At 37.9% G+C, this 23,105-nt stretch overlaps 1 protein-coding gene across 2 annotated transcripts; it reads right to left on the reverse strand.

The window, feature by feature from the left end:
- NAA50 (N-alpha-acetyltransferase 50, NatE catalytic subunit) lies at positions 1–23,082 on the reverse strand. Of its 2 annotated transcripts, none has more exons than XM_061193089.1 (5): positions 22,782–23,082; positions 3,613–3,746; positions 3,077–3,196; positions 2,573–2,639; positions 1–1,416 (listed from the first exon to the last, which is right to left on the reverse strand). In XM_061193089.1, the coding sequence occupies exons 1-5, from the start codon at positions 22,787–22,789 to the stop codon at positions 1,239–1,241; spliced, it is 507 nt and encodes a 168-aa protein (XP_061049072.1). In that variant the 5' UTR covers positions 22,790–23,082; the 3' UTR covers positions 1–1,238. The 2 variants fall into 2 exon arrangements, with proteins under 2 accessions (XP_061049072.1, XP_061049071.1); XM_061193088.1 differs by having other exon boundaries at positions 3,613–3,749.
- Between the last annotated feature and the right edge of the window lie 23 nt (positions 23,083–23,105).

Genomic DNA, 23,105 nt, shown 5'->3' on the forward strand with positions numbered 1-23,105 from the left:
TTTTTCCAAGAATAGAAGCAATATGTTTAATAATTCTCCCACCCCCAAATCCTTAAACTCAATATCACAGGCACAGAATGTAAGCAAATCTGGGATGTTCTCCAACAGATAAGCAATTAGCACAGCTATGTTATTCTCAAAAATACTGTCTAGATATTCCTTCCTCTAAAATCAAATGCTCAGTGGCCACACTTCTAACAGTCTGCATTAGCTGACATTAAATGCATTTGTTGTGCCACAAGTCCATCTAAGCTTCCTTTTAGGTATTTTTTAATATGTCCAAAAGACAACACCTGCTTCAGGTTTATTTAGGGGCATTGACCTATAAGGACATCAACTCCGTTTTTAAGGTTTGACTAACTATTGTGGATTTACTGAAGAAAAAGGACAGGAGAAAAAAAAGCAAATCACAACCAACCTCTTTAGGTCAGTTAAAGGCCATTATCTCTAGCTGGGATATTAAAAAAAATTAATCTCACCAGCCCACACTCCAAAAGTTAATGCCACTTCTAACAATCAACAGCAGGAAAAATAAACCTGCTAACAACCAGCCCGCTCATTAGCAAAAAGCAGTTTAACTCAAATGCTGAGACCAAAGTATAATACCACCTACTCAGACTGTCCCACCCACCGTCAGCCACCAGCGAGGAAGGAAGAAATAACTGCTTAACAGAACAAAATAAGCTTAGTATTTCTTACAAGGATAACAATGGTCCAACTCCTGAGATAATACTCAGAAGGACAAAAGGTGGAGTGAAGGCAATGTACAGGGATTAGTATCCCACAGAATCTTGAAAACCCCAAAGTACCACGAACACACTAAACTTGTCTATGAGTTAGAGAACAAGATATTGCTGCTGCTGCTTCTCGTCCTCTGAAATATACAATATTTTGTAGGCTCTGCCCTTCAATGTGAAAGCAGGACATTAAAAAAACAAATGAAATTGACACTCAAGTTTTTGGGACCATATATCTTAACTGTGAAACTAAACAGATCTATACCTTCTCCTTCCTACAATCAAACCACCTCACAAAAATAAGAAAACTAAAACAATCCAAACATGATTAATAAGTCCTTAAAAGTTTAAAACTTTTAGAGGAAAGGGAAGGAAGTTTTGAAAGGAGGAAACACAAGAACAAGGAAGGGGGAAAGGTTTAAAAGAAAGGGGGGGGGGAATCAATGGGCCTCTCTTTTATTTGGCGACAAGCAAGTGCAAGAAAGTTCATCTGTAATTTGTTCAGTTGTCTGTCTTTTGCACATCTGCGTTCTGGCCAGAAGGGACTTTGAGGTTTTTCTGCAGCACATGAGCATCAGCGGGCTCTATTCTCTTATAGTAGTTCTTCTTTGTCTCAATAATCTCAAAGCCAAACTTTCTGTAGAAGTCAATTGCAGACTCATTGCTGATCTGGACATGCCTGAGATACAAGAGGGTATCGGAAAAAAAAAATTAAGATTCCATCAGCTTTTATGTGTCCTCCACAGATAGCTATTGGTTGGAGCTGGAATACTGCAGACATTTGTTAGACTCCCTTTACAATTACTAGCTATCAACAAAGATTAGGTATTCATTACAGAGAAACTTTGATGACAAATTTATACTTCTAACCTAACTCTTAATCTAACATTTGGAAGACAGCTAGCTGAGATTAGGAGATGCAGGAACAGCGTTTATTCTTAAAATCAACAAAGGTTAAAGTATCATAACATTTTTTATTGCAAGAGGAGAAAAGGTTCCTGTAACTAAAAGTGCGTAAATAACTATAGGGATGATTCAAAGACCACAGTAACACATTAAAAAACAAACAAACAAAACCTAGGGTCTCAAATGCCTGAATATATCTTTCTGATTGATAAAAAACATGTTAGATTTTGAAAATAATTTGTGCTTTCTCAATTACTCCTCAAAACAGCATTATATAATTTAATCTCTCCCAATGCCAAAGTGAAAATGAGAATAATCTCAATATCTGTATTATAAAGAATCCACATAGGGAACTATATTCAATCTCCTGGGATAAACCATAATGGAAAAGAATATTAAAAAAGAACATATGTATGTGTATAAGTCACTTTGCTGTATAGCAGAGATTGGCACAGCACTGTAAATCAACTATACTTCAATGAAAAAAGAAAGAAAAAGAATCCATAGTTGCCATCTTAGCCTTACTCTTAAGATTCAAGTATAAATCAGCTAGGTACTCTCTGATTTTGATGATTAAATTCTACTACTAATGAGCGTGTCACTGAGAGCCTTGAACAAAACGCAGAGTGTAAACAGATGGCATGATAAAAGTAGTATTAATGGTATTAATTTCTTAAATTCTGAAGATTTGAGTTTTAATCTTGGTTTCACATATGTGACTTTGGAGCTCCCACCCCAATGTAATAAAGCAAAACAAGAATGTTTTATCGCAGGTTCCTTATCTATTATCAAAACAAACTTCGTAACTACCACTTCCATGGTATTTCCAAAAGACAGTAAGTGACCAGATTTTAAATTTTCTAGTAAAGATTTCTATTGCCAATTTATTAAATTCTTTAGATAAGATCATTAAATATGACTTTACTTACAGATAGATGTTGTCAAAAGTGCCATCTTTTTCACAGATGTTTAAGACATGATTTAACATTTTAGTTCCTATTAACAAGACAAACAACAAATAAGTAATCTCATAAAAATCAATCTTTAAACTAAACATCTTACTGAGTCCTAATAGAATTTGAGGTAAACACCAGACATCCTGATTTTCCACCATTTTTTTCTCTCTACACTACCCACTGTGTTTAAAACTGCTAGCAGACAAGCAATCTTTATATACAGCCCTTCCAGGAAGAAGGAAAACAGAAAAAGCAAAAGGGGTATTAGTAACAAATCTATTTATATATAGGGCTTTCAACCGAATTATGTTCAATTGACATATAAAACAGTTCTTTTCCACCTTACTTTATATAATTCAGTAACACTTTCCCAGTATTCCTAGAAGAAATATTGCCTTAGTGGGGTCAGGAACAGTACCAATGTATTTATGCTTCTTTAAAGAAAAAAACAAAACCAAAAACCACAAATAATTTTACCTATTCCTAGCCTTCGGTATGGTGCCAGACATCCTAGTGTCATGATGTAAAGTCTCTTCTGATTCTGTGAATGATCCACCCTACAGCATACTGCACCTACTGCAATATCATTGAAATAGGCTGCCAAGGAAAATATAAAGATACAAAGTTTAGCAGACAGAATAACACATTTTACTGAATCTTTCCCTCCCCTTATACAACGACTAAATTGTTGTTATTAGCATTAATTAAATTTTATCAGCTACTCTGAGTATCAATAGCCTCAAAAATATCCTATACCTTAAGAATTTAAGACCCCTCTTAAATACGTGAAAACACAGACACAGCCTAAATAAGAAAAGATATTTAGCATTTCCTTTTGAAATTCAAGTATTTTATTTTATCTTGATTTTTCTCAGAACCTGGATCGCCCCCATTTCCTCACTTGTAAGACAAGGAGATTAAATCAGTTAACTCTTTTTTTGCCCTGATATTAAAAACTAGAGGTCAAGAACATGAATAAACAAATGAAGGGAAGAAGAAAAACCGTATCATACCAAGTTTTGCTAGCTCGCCAACCTCCAGCACATCCTTATAGAACTTGTCATTGTAGCTGACTGGGAAGATCACCTGGTTTAATCTCTTCAACTGCTTAATATTGTGTGGTGTCACATCTCCCAGCTCGATCCGGCTACTGGAACAAACCAAAATGTACTCAATAAAATATAATTAGCTTCATTTGTTAAGATGGACATATTAAAAGGGTACCAAGTCTTTTTTACATGACTGATAAATCCAACCCTTTCACAGTAACCTTACACTCCTATGAAGATCACCATTTATAAGCAGATTTTGCCAGTCATTCCATCCAGGTTCCAACTCCTAGCTTTCATACAATTGTATACATTTAGAGACAAATACAGTAAACAACAATTAGTAAGAAGGCCAGAATAATAATCTACATACAAATGCTGAAATTTTCAGAAAAATTTAAAGACATCTATTACTGGTCAAAAAGACTGATGATACCTAATTGGCAAAGGGGTGGCAAGTAAGATATTTATACTCTGCTGGCAGGGATGTAAATAGATACAACATCTCTGGAAGACAATCTACAACTATGTACTAAAAAGCCTAAAAAGTACACCTCCTTTGTCAAAGTATCCCCACTCTAAGAATTTATTCTAAGAAAATAATCAAAATATGCAAGGATCACGTGTATTCTAGCCACTGGACACAGGAACCACATACACCAGAGTCACAGAGGGTGGTGACCAAATCCAGATTCCTGGACGCCCCACCCCCACCCCCTTCAGAAGCAGAGTCTCTGGAAATGGAACATGGGAATCTACATTTCAGAAACAAAACAAAACCAACCAAACAAACAAAACAAACCCCAGCTTGAAAACTACTTATCAAGAACACAACAGTAGCATTGCTAAGTAACCATACTTAACCAAAACAATCGGTTCCATGGGAAAAGGGATAACCACTAAAAAGTGTCAGACTCATAGTAATAAAGTTGATTTGCCTATAGAGCTGTCAACAAATTTTTAAGCGCTCAAATCAATCTCACCACCACATGCTAAAGGTTGATCAAAAGTGACAAGACAAACCTGAATAGCAACTACACAATTTTTCTTCCTATTACCACCAGCACTATCATTTGTAGAGTTGCTTATATACACTATTTGCCTTCTTAAAAACCTTAACACACCTGAAACTAACACAACATTGGTAATCAACTATACTCCAATATAAAATAAAAAGTTTTTAAAAAATTAAAAAAAATCTTAACAGTGGGTCATAAAAACATTTAAAGAAAACAATGTCATCCGCCTGCCAATGCAGGGGACACGGGTTCAATCCCTGGTCCGGGAAGATCCCACCGTGCGCCACAACTATTGAGCCTGCGCTCTAGAGCCCGTGAGCCACAACTACTGAGCCCACGCACCACAGCTACTGAAGCCCGCGTCCCTAGAACCCGTGCTCCGCAACAAGAGAAGCCACCACAATGAGAAGCCCACACATTGCAACGAACAGAAGTCCCCACCAGCCACAACTAGAGAAAACATGAGCGCAGCAACGAAGACCCAATGCAGCCAAAATATAAATAAATTTAAAAAATAGTATCTTATAAAAAAAAATTGTCAAACTAAAAATGAGTTCAAAAATAAACAAAACAATCTGATGCCAACCAAGCAGCTAGAAAATGACGTATGTCCTACCACTAGGTGCTAGTTCCACATCACAACTGCATTAGTCAATAGCAGGAAAATGCAAACAATGCACCCTAATTAACCATTTACATCATATGCACAGAGGTTTTGAAAACTCTGTTAGAGAAACGACTAAACAAGAAAGCTAATCATCACACTTTTATAATGGTTAAAAAAAAAAAAGGAAAAGAAAAAAATCTGAGTGTCCACCATTAGGGGACTGGTTAATTAAATAAAACATGATACATTTATATTAGAAAGACTGATATATTGTTTCCTGGGGATATATATATATGTATCTCCAACTTTTGTTAACATACAGAAAAATGTTTAAAAGCACATTCAAACAATGTGTGGTTTGTGGATAATTTTTATAACAATGTTCTCTGAAATGTTAATAAGATAATCAGAAACGAACAGAATGTATTACAGTTCTTAAAAAACAAAAAAACCTGATTACATACCAGTATACTCATTTGGAACTTTAGCCTTCCTGCCTCAATTATTTCATTTGTATGCTACTGTTTTTTATTATTCACTATTGTGACCGACCACCCTTGTATATCTTGCATGTCTTTTATCTTTGGCTGCATTGGGTCTGCGTTCCTGCGCGTGGGCTTTCTCTAGTTGCCACAAGTGGGGGCTACTCTTTGTTGCAGTGCACAGGCTTCGCAGTGCACGGGCTTCTCATTGCGGTGGCTTCTCATTGTGGTGGCTTCTCTTGTTGCGGTGCACGGGCTCTAGGCGCGTGGGTTTCTGTAGTGGTGGCACGTGTGCTCAGTAGTTGCGGCGCATGGGCTTAGTTGCTCCATGGCATGTGGGATCTTCCTGGACCAGGGATCGAACCCGTGTCCCCTGCATCGGCAGGCGGATTCTTAACCACTGCGCCACCAGGGAAGTACTGAGTCATGTCTTCTTTACTAGATTACATCTCATTCACAGAAAAACTTCCCTTTTCATTAAAGCACACCCTGGCTTTCTCTTCTTTAAGGCTGAGGTAAATGACATTTCACCTTAAAATACAGGGATCACATCTTACCTGCACAGTCTATTCTTTTTTTTAAAAAAAGGATTCCTCCCACTTAATTAATACATCCATCACCTACCTTTTTTTTTTTTTTTTTGGTGAGAACATTTAAGTTCTACTCTCTTAGCAAATTTAAATTATACGATACGGTGTTATCAACTATGTTATACTTTGGATTCTCTGAACTTATTCACCTTACAGCTGAAAGTTTGTACCCTTTAACCAACCTTTCCCTATCTTCCCCACCTGGAAACCACTTTTCTACTCTCTGTTTCTAAGAGCTTGACTTTTTTTTTTTAAGATTCCACATATAAGTAATATATGCAGTATTTGTCTTTCTCTATCTGGCTTATTTCACTTAACCTAATGCTACTCTTTAGTATTGTACCACAGATTGGGTGCAGTAATTTATTTTAAATATAAGATAGCTTATTATATTGATTATATTTAGAACACACCATTTAAAAATTAATCCAGGGGAATTCCCTAGCGGTCCAGTGGTTAGGACCCCTCGCTTCCACTGCAGGGGGCACAGGACAGATCCCTGGTTGGGGAACTAAGATCCCACATGCCACACAGAAAAAAAAAAAAAAAAAAAATTACTCCACTGCACTCAAAAGCCAGTCTCTGTATTTTAATAGTGATTGAAAAATTACATTATGAAATCTAATAGTAAACAACAATAAAGGAAAACTTCAGAATCTAGGAAGTTCCTAGATAATAAGTGAAAGAACTTGAGTTTTTAAGAGTATAAGAATAATTTCTAGGTAATTACCATGCTTCAAGTATATGTATAAGTTTCAAAAGGATAATAACCAGGTATTTCATGACTTCATACAGAAGGAAAAAGTGGTCATGGTGCAGTATGGTAGACTGAAACTAATAAAAGGTAACTACTAAAAAAATTTCCATTAGGGTGGGCAGATCAAGACTAAATACAAAATACAATATTGAATCATTAGGGAATAAGCAGCTTAATCTTTCCATGCCTAATTTAAAAAAACATGTGTCTTGATTTAAAAAAAAAAACAAAAAAACAAACCCAACACCATAGAAATGAGTTAGACATATACAGTCTTCCAATATTCTTCCATGCACATATATACTGACAAGTTTTAAAACAGAATTGGAATACTGTATTGTTTGGTAGCTGTTTAAATTTAAGAAAGAAATTAATCAAGTTTGATTTTTTTAAATTGAAGTACAGTTGATTTACAATATTGTGCCAATCTCTGCTGTACAGCAAAGTGACTCAGTTTTATACATATATACATTCTTTGTTTAATATTCTTTTCCATTATGGTTTATCCCAGGAAACCGGATATAGTTCCCTGTGCTATACAGTAGGACCTTGCTGTTTATAATCAATTTTTATTATTACCAGACTGTCAGCATATGCTAGAAACAGAATTTTAAAATGTCTATTAAATATAACTTTGTCAGCAAAATTCACCTTCAGATACAGTTTAACTCTCCTGAACATGATATGTCTGATTGAAACGGAACACTTCTGTAATCCTGATCACTTAGCTCCAAATTATTCTAAGATGTGGATATTCTAAATATATCAGAGTAATATCATCAACTTGTAAATATAATTCAGTAAAGAACATGTAGTACCAAAGGCATAAACAGAGAGAGTTATGTAGAAATGTCAAGTAAATTAGAACATCATTTGACTGTAAACAACCAAAAAGCTTTTAGAAGTTAAAAGAACTTGATTAGAAAATTAAATAATAGAGATTTTAAGAATTCCATCGTGAATCTAAAATTTCTATAGTTCTTATGAACATAATAGTTGCCTATTCAAAGCATAAATCAGTTCTATTTCAATAAATATTTCAACACCTATGTGCTAACACCTGGAATGCAAAGGAGTTTACATTCATGTATTCCCCAAACCACAGGCAGTTTGCTATGGTAAAACAAAGTATGCTTTGTGTAAATGTGGAAGCAGCGGTTGGAGAGGAGAGCCTTGCACATCAAGATGGTACTTCATTGTCTTCTCTACATTCTCTCGGTGACCTCAATCTATATATAGTCTTATGGATTTAATGCTGCCAACTCCCAAATTTCTGTCTCTAGCCTAGAAATCACTCCTAAATGCCAAAGCATCTCTAGTAGACAGCTCAAATTAAACATATCCAAAACTAGCTATCTGATCTTCCCCGCAAAATCTGCTTCACCTGTAGCTTTCCCTATCTCAGTTGGTGGCCTTTCCATTCTTGGCTGCAAGTTTACTCTCTCACCTCCTTTAGGTCTGTTCAAATGATATGTCAGGAAGTCTTAACTCTGACACACCCTTTTTTTCCCTTATAATATTCTTGATAGGTTTTGTTATCAATAAGGTTTGTTGGCCTCAAAGAAAGTTTGGAAGTGTTTCTTCTTGCTCTTCAGTTCTGTCAATGCTTGCTTCTGTATTTTCAAGTTATGTTATTAACAGCATAAATATTTGGCACTGTTATGAGTTGATGAATCGATCCTTTTATCATTTTGAAATGTCCCTCTTTGCTGTAATATTTCTTGCCTTAAAGTCTACTTTATCAGTACAGACACACTGTTTTCTTCTAATCAGTGTTGCATGGTGTATCTTCTACCACCCTTTACTTTGAACTTCTGTGGCCTTATATTTAAAGTGTCTTTTTATAAACAGCAAATGCATAAGAGTCTTGTTCCTTTAATTTGGTAATCAGAGTATTTAGTCTGCTCAGATTTAATATAATTATTATTGTAGTGTATTCAAGTCCACCAGCTTGCAATTTTCTAATTTGTATCAACTATTAGTTGCTCCTTTATTTTCCAGCCGTTTTTGGGGGTCAATTTACTTTCTTAGGAAAAAAAAATTTCTTTCTTAGCTAAAACAAAACAAAAAAAACTTTTAAAAGTTCACATAAACTTTTTTTTTAATTCCTTTTTTTTTTTGGCTGCATGGCTTGTGGGATCTTAGTTCCCCACCCAGGGATCGAACCCAGGCCCACAGCAGTGAAAGCACCGAGTCCTAACCACTGGACCACCAAGGAATTCCCTATATAAAATTAACTTCAGGCGTATAGTTCTGAGTTTTGACAAATACGTATAGTCACCTAACTACCACAATTATCAAGAAACACAATGGTTCTATCACCCCAAAAGTCTCCCACATGACCCTTTGCAGTTCAGCTCTACCACCACTCCCAGGCAATCATTAATGTTTTGTTTCCCATAGTTTTGCCTTTTCAAGAATACCACATAAATGGAATCACACAATACATTCCCATTTGCCTGGCTTCTTTCATTCAGCACAATGCCTTTGAGATTCACCACACTACTGTATCAACTTCATTCCTTGCTATTGCTGAGTAGTACTCCATTGTATGGATGTACCATGGTTTATACTTTTATTGAAGGGCATTTGGGTGTTTCCAGTTTTTGGAGATTACGAATAAAGCTGCCACAAACAATTTCTGTACAGGTTCTTGTGTGAATGTAAGTTTTTCTTTCCCTTGAATAAACACGTAGGAGAGGGGATACTGGATCATTAGTTAAATGTACGAGAGTTTCAGGTGTTCTGCATCCAAACCAGTGTTTGGCACTGTCAACTTTTAAAATTTATGCCATTCTAATAGGTGTGTACTGACATTTCACTGCGGTTCTAATTTGCATATCCCTAAATAATGGTGAACATCTTTTCATGTACTTCTTTGCTACCCATATTATCTTAGTTGGTAAAGGTGCTGTTGAAATCTTTTGCTCTTAAAAAAATCCTGGGTTCGAATTATTGAGATTTAAGTTACTATGAATACATGTCCTTTGCGAGTTACGTATGTTGCAGAGGATTTCTCCCAGTCTGTAGCTTTTTTCATTTTCTTAACAGTGTTTTTCACACAGCAGAAGTTATACATTTTGATGAATTTCTTTGTGGATCATGCTTTTCAGGGTACTATCTAACAAATCTTTGCCTAACCCAAGGCCACTAACATTTAGATGTTTGTTTTCTTCTAGAAGTTTTATTACATTTAGGTGTATGAGCCTCATCCCCTTACATCCCTCTCATTTATTTTTCTCTTAAACAGCCTTCTTGAGGTATAATTTACATACTATAAAATTCACCTATTTTAAGTGTACAATTCAATGGTTTTAAACTATTTATAGGGTTGTGAAATCATCATCTCAATTCAGCTTTAGAGTACTCACATCACACCCCCAAAATCCCTTGTGCACAGCTAAGATAAATCCCCTTATGTACTCCAAGCCAGTCACTAAATCTACCTTCTTTCTAAAGACTTGCTATTTCTGAACATTTCATACAATAAATGTGATCTTTTGGACTAGACTTCCTTCACACAGCATAATGTTTTTGAGGTTCATCCATATTGCAATTTGTGTCAGTAGCTGAACAGTACTCCACTGTATGAATATACCACATTTTGTTTATCCATTTACCACTTGATGGGCATTTTAACTGTATTTACTTCCTGGCTATTATAAACAATGCTGCTATGATTACTGCATACAAGTACGTGTGCAGACATAGGCTTTAGTTTTTTTCTGGTAGATACCTAGAAGTGGGGCTGCTGGGTCGTATGGCAAATATGTCTCACTTTTTTTTTTTTTAATTGGAGTATAATTGCTTTACAATGTTGTGTTAGCTTCTACTGTACAATGAAGTAAATCAGCTATATGTATAGCTATATCCCCTCCCTCTTAGACCTCCCTCCCACCCCACCCATCTAGGTCATCACAGAGCACCAAGCTGAGCTTCCTATGCTTTATAGCATGTTCCCACTAGCTATCTATTTTATGCATGGTAGTGTATATATGTCCATCCTTATCTCCCAATTCATCCCACCCTCCTCTCCCCTGCCCCGTGTCCACATGTCCGTTCTCTACGTCTACATCTCTATTCCTGCCCTGCAAATAGGTTCATCTGCACCATTTTTCTAGATTCCACATATATGCGTTAATATATAATATTTTTCTTTTTCTGGCTTACTTCACTCTGTATGACAGACTCTAGGTCCATCCACATCTCTACAAATGACTCAATTTCATTCCTTTTTATGGCTGAGTAATATTCCACTGTATATATGTACCACATCTTCTTTTCCATTCATCTGTCGCTGGACATTTGTTTCCGTGTCCTGGCTATTGTAAATAGTGCTGCAATGAACACTGGGGTACATGTTTTACTTTTTAAAGAAACTGCCTGTGGTAGGCAGAATAATGGCCCCCAGAGACTGTCCATGTTCTAATCTCAGGAACCTTTAATATGTTATTTTACATGAAAAATGGGCTTTGTAGATGTAAGACCTTGAGATGGGAAAATTAACCAGGATTATCTGGGTGGGCCCCCTGTAATCACACAGGTCCTTAGGAGTCAGAGAAGATGTAATAAAAGCAGAGACAAGAAAGACTTAAAGATGCTATGCTGCTGGCTTTGAAGATGAAGGCTCATGAACCAAGGAATGCAAGTGGTCTTAGAAGCTGAAAAGGCAAGGAAACGTATTATCATCTTGAGCCTCTAGAAGAAACACAGTCCTGTTGTATCAGTTTCCCAGAGCTGCCTTAACCAATTACCACAAACTCAGTGGCTTAAAACAACAAAAATGTATTCTCTCGAAGTATTGGAGGCTGGAAGTCCAAAATCAGAATGTCGGCAGGGCCATGCCCTCTAGGCTCTGGAGCAGAATCCTTCCTTGCCTTTGCCAGCTTCTGGTGGCCTCAAGTGTTTCTTGGCTTGTGGCAGCATAACTCTAATATCTGCCTCTATCTTCACATGGTCTTCTGTGTGTACGTATGCTCTCTTCTTCTTATAAGGACATTAGTCATTTAGGGCCCACCCCAATTGAGTATGACCTCAACTTAATTACATCTGCAAAGACCCTATTTCTAAATAAGGTCACATGTTAAAATTTCAGGTAGACAGGAGTCACTATACATACCAACATCTTGATTTTAACAGAGTGAAACCCCTTTCAGACTTTCGATCTCAGGAACAAAGATGATACATTTGTGTTGTTTAAGCCACTAAATTTGTAGTAATTTGTTACACTAGTAAGGGAAAACTAATATGTTTCTAAACTGTTTCCCTAAGTGGCCAGACCATTTACATTCCCATTAGCTATGTTTTAGGGTTCCAGTTTCTCTAGATCCTCACCAATGCTTTTTACTGCCTTTCTGTTTATAGCTGTTCTAGTGGTGTGAAGTGATAATCTCATTTCAGAAGTAAAAGAGTAGGAGCCCATAAAAGTGTCCGAGAAACAATGTTCAAGAGAGTAGGGATAAATCTGGAGAAGCAGTGTCGTAAAATCCAAGATTGGGTTCCAAACTTGGCTATACACCAGAATCATTTTGCGGTTAAAAATTCAAATTCCCGGGGACTTCCCTGGTGGCGCAGTGGTTGAGAGTCTGCCTGCTAATGCAGGGGACACGGGTTCGAGCCCTGGTCTGGGAAGATCCCACATGCCGCGGAGCAACTAAGCCCGTGCACCACAACTACTGAGCTTGTGCGTCTGGAGCCTGTGCTCCGCAACAAGAGAGGCCACGATAGTGAGAGGCCCGCGCACCGCGATGAAGAGTGGCCCCCGCTCGCCACAATTAGAGAAAGCCCTCGCACAGAAACGAAGACCCAGCACAGCCAAAAATAAATATAAAAATAAATAAATAAATAAAAGATTACTATTAAAAAAAAAAAAGAACTGCTTTAGATGTACTAACTCATTTAATCCTCTTAATTTCTCTAAAAAAAAAAAAAAAAAAAAATTCAAATTCCCACATCCTACCCTGGAATCTTTACTTCTGTAATAAAGCTTGTTCTTTTAACCATACAAAATTAAACACCCACTTTAATCAAGAAACTTCCTACTGCATGTGTGTAAATTTCTAAATCCAAGGAGTCTGGTAAGGGAAATAGAGACTAAAGACAGACATAAAGAAGTGGAATAGACCACTGCAAAAAAATAAACTATATGATAAGAGTGGGTTTCCATAAAATGTTAATCATTTCCCCATGAAATGTTAATCATTTCCCTTATGCAAGCAGTATAGTATGTTACACTATAGCTTTAATGTTTGTGACATAACTGGTATTGAGGAGCTATGACTCAAACTCAAATCAGCCTAACTCTGAAAGCTGGATTTTTAAAATCACTACACTGACTGCTTACTTCAGGTGAGATTTCAATATAATTTAACAATATAGACTATTTTTAATTTATCGGTTCAAGACCTCTGTTCTGTAGATAAGCCCCAAATTCCTGGCCTAAAAGTCAAATCAGCCATGTGGCCACATCTACTTGACTCAACAATTTTTTGTTTTTCCAAATTAACTTGGTTGCTAATATTTAAATCAGAAGATTTTACATAAAGCCTACGTTTCTTGTTTTACTCATTTACCTTATCTGCTTGGTCCCAGGTCCTGGGTTCCTGCTGGCACTAGAGTTCACAACCCTAACTAAAAAACTGAAGACAGTAGTTATTAAAGAAACTAAATTATTCTCTTAGCTCAAGTAAATTCAAGTGACATGTCATTTTTTTTTTGTTTTTCAAATCCATAACGAACTCTAATGCATCTTCATACCAAAGTTTTGAGGTTAAGGATCTAAGGGGGGGGACAGACTCATACAGCACAAGCACCCACAGAAATGTGAACCAAGTCTTTAGATCTGGAAAACACAGCTACTTGCCTCCTACTTTTAGAGAGTAGCACCACAAGATTAGCCTGTTACTCAGTCAAATCTCAGATAACCTTTGCACTTAGAATATGGTAGTAGGAAACCTTTACCCTTGGCTTAAAAAACAAGTGTTATGATAAAATGGGAAAAGTATTTAGTACAGCAACATCAGATAATAAGCACTCAAATGTTTCTAGCTTTTAAGGGTAATGTCAATTATGGCCATAATTACAAAAACAAAATTTAGTGGCAATATTCTGAAAGGCCACAAGATGGAGATACGACTACACAAAAGTGGGTCTTTCTTGTGCAAAGTCTGACTGTTAAAGTTACATAGCAAAAAGAGGAAATGATGTATAGAGAAAGCTTAAATCCTTTATACTTTTTTAAAAATATAAATGTATTTATCTATTTATTTATGGCTGTGTTGGGTCTTTGTTGCTGTCCACGGGCTTTATCTAGTTGCGGCGAGCGGTGGCTACCCCTCATTGAGGTGCGCGGGCTTCTCACTGTCGTGGCTTCTCTTGTTGCAGAGCACCGGCTCTAGGCGCGCAGGCTTCAGTAGTTGTGGCTCATGAGCTCTAGAGCGCAGGCTCAGTAGTTGTGGCACACGGGCTTAGTTGCTCTGCAGCATGTGGGATATTCCCGGACCAGGGCTTGAACCTGTGTCCCCTGCATTGGCAGGTGGATTCTTAACCACTGTGCCACCAGGGAAGCCCCAAAGCCTTTATACTTTAGATGGGTATTTAAGTGCACCTTGGCACAAAATTTTAACTGTCTGGTCACTTCTTATGAAGAGTGTTTGATCTGGAAGGGACCTTAGAACCACTGGCCCTCTTCCCCTTCATTTTGCAGATGATGGAACTGAAGCCCAGAGACAGATGTGCCTGTAGTTATACAGTCAATTATCAATAAAGCCAGAATCAGGCCTATGTCTACGAATTCCATTATAGTGCAAGATTAGCCACACCATATGACTTCCCTCAAAGGAGTCATCTTTACTTCTCAAGGTTAAGAGAGAGAGAGAAATACCCAACATTTATTTAAGGTGTACTGATAAAGGACTTTTGCATAAAATTTAAGTCTTTTAGCAAGGATCAAAGTATGCCCATGGTCCTTTGATTAAAAATTTCAAAGGGCTTAGACATAGTTTTTTCTTAGCTAGCAGTAATCTGGTTCTAAACTCTTGCCTTCAAGTAAATTACATGAAAGAGTGATTCCTCTGAAGTATAAATTCCTTCAACCTAAAAGTAAGCCCACTCAGCATTTATCAAAGCACAGATTAAATACTAACTGCTCATGAGGCCTTAACCTGTCATCCTGCTGAGATTTCCACCTCATTTGAACTATATTACAGTTGTACTCTTCCAAGGCACAGAACTTCTGCACTGCTATAAGCGTCTGTTTTCGAACCTTACCTCTTCTACTGAACTACAAGACTTAGGGCAGAACCTCAACTATTTCAAGGATTGCTAAATTACTTTTAGTAAATCTAAGAATCTCTAGGACCTTAGTAAAACCGATGAGCTCTCTTTCATTTCATCTAGATTTTAGAGCAGTTTCTCAATCTTGGTACTACTGATATTTAGGGCTTGATAATTTTGTTGTGAGGGGTTTCCCAGAGCACTGTGGGATGTTTAGCAGCATTGCTAGCCTTACCCACTAGATGTCAGTAACCATCCCACCCCACTGTGACAACTAAAAATGTCTCCAGACATTATCAGATGTCCAGAGTGGGGTGGGAGGTGTACCGCTGGTTGAAAGTCACTGTTCTAGAGGTTTAGCAGGTATCAAAAAAGTAGTGGTGGGTGAATCAGTCCTCCAAGCTGTGTGACTGCAAGTATCAGGTGTGTAAAAATCTCAGTAATTATTTGTTTGGGTACTAGAAATGCTAAACACACACACAGGGACACAATATACTCAAGGTTATAACCTAAAAAAGAATAAAATTATCCTTTGAAAAATTTTTCCATCGTTATCTATATGTTCAATTAGGAGAGCCCCTTCCCAGCTATGGCTCTTCCCCTACTACTACCTAAACACTGATGTTTTTACTTACAAATCTCTGAATTCAAGCACATATTTCCAATGGCTTACTGGCTATCTCTACAGGAATCACAAATTCAACACATCAAAAACTGAACTCATCGTTCTCCATAGGAAATTTGTTCTCTACCTTTAAGAACAGCTCCATCATTCATCCAATACAGACACTGAGCTTTAGATGTACTCTAACATCCCATTTTAATCCCTGGTACTTCTGCCTCCCAACTAACTTTATAACCTGCTCCTATACCCTTTCTCTTAGCAGCATGGTTCAGGCCATCATTTCAACCCCTCATTTCAACACATATTTTAATAGCCTAATAAAGGGGAATAAGACTAGAGCCAAGGAGACAAAGCCATCACAATACAGTCAGAATAATCCTTCTAAAACACAAATCTGACTTTACTTCTCTGCGTAAGATCTTTCAAAAAAGTTGCACATAATCTACCAAATAAAATTCAATTAGCCCTTCATCACCTAGCTGTGGCCACTGGCCTAGCCTTCTCCCCACCACCCCCTCATTGTTTTTTGGCCATATAAAACTACTCAAAAACCCCACCACCCAACAAGCTTTCTTCCCTTCTTGGCCCACTTCTATATCTGTTTTATACTATATTTACAGATACATTAGTAGAGTATGGATACTATCTTAGAGCTACTGGGAGGATTAAATGAGACTATTGCCTGGCACATTGCCTTAACAGTGCCTCCTCTGTAAAAGGTAATAGTGGCATGGGGAAGGGATGGGAGAGCAGGTCCCAAAAAGCAGACACAAGAGGAAAATGAAGAGAGCAGCTTAAAAGAGAACAATTCAAATATGATTCCAAAGTTTTGTTTCTTGGTATCATAGAAAGCTAGAGCTGACAGAGACCAGGAATGGCAAACATGCGACACACATGCCATTAATAATCAATGACATCACTTGTTTTCCCCACAGTCTGAGAACTCATCAAAGCTATCAACAGACTAAATATAATACTGATAAGATACTATCAACAGATTAGAACTGGCACAAGAACTCAAACCTTCGGCCTTTCCTATTCAGGTTCAAGCTGTTCTCTTTAAAGACAAAGAAATGAGGGAATTCCCTGGTGGTCCAGTGGTTAGGATTCAAGTGATTTCACTGCCGGGGCCTGGGTTCAATCCCTGGTTGGGGTACTAAAGATCCCACAACCTGCAAAAGAGACAAAGAAATGAGGGCCCAGAAGCCAAGAAACTTATTAGTCAGTGTCCCTACTACTGCTAACTATTATTGGTGGCACACTGAACTATAAAATGTGGTTGCTTTTAGTTCAAATGCCTTTTGCATTGTAGTAAATCTCCTTTTTGAAGATAAATTACGCTACAAATAACAAACTCTACATTCTGGGGGGTGGGGGGCATCCAAATATTTCCTTAAATATATCTTAGTTTTCTGGAAGGAGAAATAAGAAATGTTTAAAATGCATACAAATGGCCAGTAAAAGTGGGAAATGTCCAACTCCACCAAGTAATCAACAAGAAAGGAAGAAAGAAAGGCCATTTATCACCTAATCAGCAAAGTAAAATTAGAATTAAGGGTATATGGGTATATGTCCTCAAAACCAACTTGTCAAGAAACTATTAGTTATTTCTATCATTTTAGGAATGCTCAATGTATGCCACTCATCACAGACAAAGGTAATTTACACCACCCGTCACTGAAATGGCAGCCACAATGTCTTCCTCCATTTCCTTTAAGTTTCTGCAAGTGCTCCTCCCTTTCTCCATCAGCCCTTGAAGAAGAGAAGGGCACTCTCATACACTGCTGGCAGTATAAATTGTTACTATCTTTCTGGAGGTCAGTTGGCAACAAATATCAGAGCTTTAAAAATGGCAGTACTTTCTGATCCAAAAAATTCTCCTCTAGTGAATTATCCAAAAGAAATAATTAAGGATGTGTGTCCAGTAGTTATACAAGAAAGCATTCTGCTCTACCGAAGACTGAGAAGAGAGGTCTGAACTTGGGAAACAAAGTTTTCCCTTAAGAACACCTTTAGCAATGACAGAGGTAGAATACAGGTTGTACTAGCTCAGGCAAGGCAAATACATACTTCCAATTACCCCTTCATTTACCCAGAGGATATGACTGGATTATAATATCTTAATCGAAAACCAGGAGTGGTTACCACAGAGGTATAAACCGCCACACACTATGTGTTGTCCCACAGTTGAAACATTTACCATCCAGGAACTAAATCCTAAGGGAAGGGATCATGTTTTAGACAAATTTGTTTTTTTCAGGGTCTAGCACAGCACCGTCCAACAGAAATATAATTCGAGTCACATATGTAATTTAAAAATTTCTAGGTCCAGGGTTCAAATCCCTGTTAAAAAAAACTTTTTCTTCCTAATATCTACACTAACAAGGCAAAAAGAAACAGCTGAAATCATTGCAACATGTAATAAAAATGAAATTTAATGATGACCTTTTAAAAAAATCTTTTTTTCATACTAAGTCTTTAAATCCAGCGTACATTACACTTACGGCACATCTCAATTCAGATGGTAATTTTCCTTGGAAATGTTTTATCTGTACTTATATTTCATAAAATTTACAGTGGATTCACATATCCAAGTTGTTCGAAACATACATAAAAATTGTCCAACAACTGACATTTTAATTCAGCTCCTCAGTAACACAAGACACATTTCAACTGCTCCACAGCCAACCATTGCTAGTCACTACTGTATTGGACAAGACAGGACTAACGTTCTGCTAATACGTCAGGCACTGAATGAATGTAAACAGCAGATGATGGAAGAGAACAGCTCAAGAGAAAGGAGTGTTCTGTGATAGCACAATTAAACAATTTTGTAGTTATTAAACTATAATCATACAATTCTCCTTTCTATGATGGGAAGGATGTTTCTATTGATTACTACTGGTATTCTAAAGGTTTCTGTAGGCTGCACTTTCAAAAAAAGAAAAAAGGACAGCCATTTAAATAATTGAGAAGGTGTATCTTTTCAGATGGCACAAAGCTGGAAGCCATAGCTAATACCTAGAAGCGAAAATCAGGAGTCAAAAGAATTTCTACAGACCAAAAGAGAGGATTTAGCAGTGAAATTTAATAGAGATATTAGTTTGGTCTGGCAAAAGCACTGGCTTTGAAAGATAATGCTTTATGAGTGCCTTTTAAAACCTTTTCCAACCCACAAATTCTTGATTATTGTGCGTTTTGTTCAGAACTTTACCAACAGCTATCCACAATTTGGGGAAGAAATCACAACACTGATGGCAACACAGCATTACTCACCAATGCACACATCTGTACTGGTAGCAGATATACTTTTAAAATTATACAGTTGATTATATTTACAGATAGATGCAAACAGCTGATCTTATAATTTATGGTGTTGTTGTACCTGCTCATCTGCATATTGAAATAGATATTGCAGTTTACTTTCCTTTTATTCTCCTTTATATTAGTTAGGATATTAATTTTTTTTAATTATGGTACAGACAAGTTATATTTTATATGAATTCATCTGAACAAAGCAAGGGAACATTACAAAGTATTTGTTAAAATCCAGTAACTTAATCAACATCCCACAAATCATTGGCTTCACAGAAGCAAGGAGTATGAATTGCAGTTTTACACAAGTTCCCGAATTCTATATACTTCAGCCTTACTGGTTTTTTCTGTTTTGGGGGTTTTTTTTTCCCTGACAAAAACAGCAATAAAACCTTAAAAAAAAACCTTTTATTGACGTATAAGATACACTCGGTAAAGAGCACAAATCTTGTTACAGCTCAATGATTTTATACATATGTATACACCTCTGCAACCAATACCCAAGGTAAAGATACACAATGTCTCTAGCACCTCAGTAAAGTTATTTGTGCCCTTTCCCAGTCCATAAACTGTCAGAGGTAACAATTATTTTCTGAGTTCCTCAACATAGATTCATTTCTACTTGCAGAATCTTATATTTTAACACTTCAATTAGGAAACTACACTGTTCTATATACTATATTATTGCTGTCATCTTTACTTTGTTCACACGTATTCACATCTAGTTAAAGACATCTTTATTAGAATTCACACCTCTTTGCTACAATTGAAGGGCAAATGGATTCAGTTTTACTTTCTATTATATCGACTAATTACACTGCCATCTCATTTCAGTCATGGCCGTGTACAGCACACCTTCTTGCTTGAATATCACCCTCCCTAAAGGGGAACAGATAAAAATAATCAGCTTACCATCCACAAATTCAACCTATAATGTCCCTGGTTCATAAAAACAAGCAACCTCAGTACAAGGGAAGTAACATCTCATAATATACTTCAAATTTCTAAACCATGCATATAAACGCATGCAGTAATTAACAACTGGAAGTTTATCTACTATGGAGGAAAGGCAAATACATGCCAATACCATGGAATGTCCTACTGCTACTAATAAAAAACTAAGTAAAAGTATGAAGAAAAAGCCAGGTAAAATAGTTAAGTTTTAAAAGTTTCAAAACGATAGACAATATAGGCAACGATGTAAAATATTGAAACAGTAGACTGATTCAGAGTGAGGAGTTCTGCATGTTTTCAATTTTAGATATTTGTATTCAACTTACAGTTCAATTAGCTCAATATACAATAAAACACTTAGCAAATAAAATTTCGTACAAAAACCACATAATCAGGACCACTGTTTCATTTTCACAGGCCTTCATAAACCAAGAGTCAGGACTATAACACTGACTACATTGTACACGGTGATACAAATCTTTGAACTCAAGAACCTTAAAATCTTTTAAATAATATCCACTGTCTTCATTTGTTCAGTGCCTTAAGGGCAAGACTAACAAATGAAAAAAATTTTACAGTCCCATCTTACCTGGGAGTTAGTTCACCTTAGAAGTTAAAGGGAGTATTCCTCTGAAATCATCTTAAAAGTTTACCATTAAGAACATGATCTTAAGCTCCCAATAGTAAGAGGTGACAGGAACTAGACTTAAGGACTCTACATTTTAGGCATAGTTGCTGGCTTAAGGTACAGATTCAATAACTATAAATTTCCTCTAAATTTGACCAGTTACTCATTTCTGGAGATTGGCCTCCATCAGTTTGTTATACATAAAATAACCATTTTAAATAAAAAGATAATTGCCTCATGAGTATGTTAACTGAAGGCAGATTATTTCTATTGCCAAGTTAGTATCAGGAAGAGCATTACATCCTAGGCAGACTGAGCTAGACCAAAAGATTTTAGATCTAAACATCCAGAATAATTCCTTAGAGGCACTCGTTTATAAATCCATGCACAATCTCAACACCAAGAACTCTTCAGCCTCATTTTTATTACTTTAACAAAGACAAATAAGTATTGAGTGCCAATGAGAACACAAAAACAAGTAAGAGACAGCATCCATACTCAAGGAAAAAAAGAGATAAATCTCGCCAAGTTATACTGGATCATATACAAAACAGCCAAACTTCCTAGATCATGATTCAAGTGCAGCACATACTTCAAATACCCCTCAATTAGTATCCTGATTACAACTCTTTAGAACTTGATGTGAATTAATGCAGGTACTGTGAAATTTTCTTCATGATTTCTAAACTTGATACAAAACACGCAATTCGACATTACAGTGCATTCTCAATATTTAAAGCAAAATCAGAGTAAGGAATCACACTACAGACCTTCAAATTAAACTTTTTTGGACCTCTTCTGCGACCTCAAACACATATACACACCGAAGTAATATACAGACCCTTGTTTTAGGCAGTATGAGATTACTTCGAACACTGACTTCTACTTCATCTTCAAAAGGGCTGCTAAACAGTCTGAAAGGCTTCGCTAACTCAAAACACAGTTACAATTCTTTAACTGACCTGCTGTCGTAGAAAACACTCAGCACCTCAGAAAACTTTTAACACTGATTAAGATGCCATTTCGTTCTCTAAGGAGAGTAAAGGCAAGCTTCAAAACGGCTCACTCCGTCAATATGTTAAAACACCGTGTTAGGTAATTAATACTTTTAACAGTATGCAATTTAATAGTAAGATGACATCTTATCCAAATGGAAATAGTCGAGCCAAAATAATCCCTAACTTTGTCCAAGAGGGAACCTGTGAAAGAATATTCACTTCGCCAAACCCCTAAAGAAAGCTTCCTAGGAACCCAGGACCCCCTCGCGGCACAAGGGCAACAGTAAACAGCTGGAGCAATAGCTCCACCTACTGATCAGCAATACTTCCTTAAACATTTTGGCACCCCAAGTCTTCAGTGCTCACGCTCTCTCCCCCTCCTCCACTCGCTCTGACCCAACCCAAATCCAGTTGAGTCACTAGCTCTTAATACTCCTTTCCATGCTCTTTATTCCAATTTCTGCTCCCTCCAGAAGGTTCTGCACCGCTTCCAAGTGTGAATAAGCCCGAAAGGTGTCAAACACCACAGTTCTCAGTGTCGAGCCGGGATCTGAAGAAGACAACCAGACCGCTTCACTCGGAGTGGCGGGCCGGGGGTGGCTCCGCCGTCCGCTCCCGGGCAGGAGGCCCCAGGCGCCTCACGACAGCTTTTCACCGCCGCCCCACTCAGCAGCTGGTGTGCACTAAACCCGCACTCGTCCTCCGGGCCCAAACCCTAGGTTCCCCGGGTCTCGCCCGCCAACAGCCGGAGCCAAGCCTCCGCCCCCTCCATGAGCAGAGAAGCCCAGAAACCTCCCTCCGCCGGGTCTTCGCCCGGAGTCTCTCCCTTCCTTCGCAGCCCCTCTCCCCCGCCGGTCGGGCCCTGCCCGGCTGCCCTTCCTCACCCTTTCATCTTCCCCGCCTGCTGAGGCCGTTGTTACCACAGATATCAACGCCGTTGTCGTCGCCGCCCTGAGCTCTCCGCGCCCTCAGCTCGGGCCACTCCACCCCGCAAGCCGGCCTCCTCGCTTAGAGCAGGGAGCTGAGCGGGTGACGGAGGCCGCGAGAGTCGAGCGCGGCCCTGCGTCTCCAGAGGGGGCGAGGGTGCCTCCCGCCGCCGCGCTGGTGCCGCCGCTTCTCCACACGTGCACACGGGGCACTCTCCTCCCGCCCGCCGCCACCGCCGCCGCCAGCCAGACCCGCCGCCGCGCTGTGACCTTTCACCCCGC

Source organism: Eubalaena glacialis, chromosome 6 (assembly GCF_028564815.1).
Source record: "Eubalaena glacialis isolate mEubGla1 chromosome 6, mEubGla1.1.hap2.+ XY, whole genome shotgun sequence".
Taxonomy (NCBI): Eukaryota; Metazoa; Chordata; class Mammalia; order Artiodactyla; family Balaenidae; genus Eubalaena; species Eubalaena glacialis.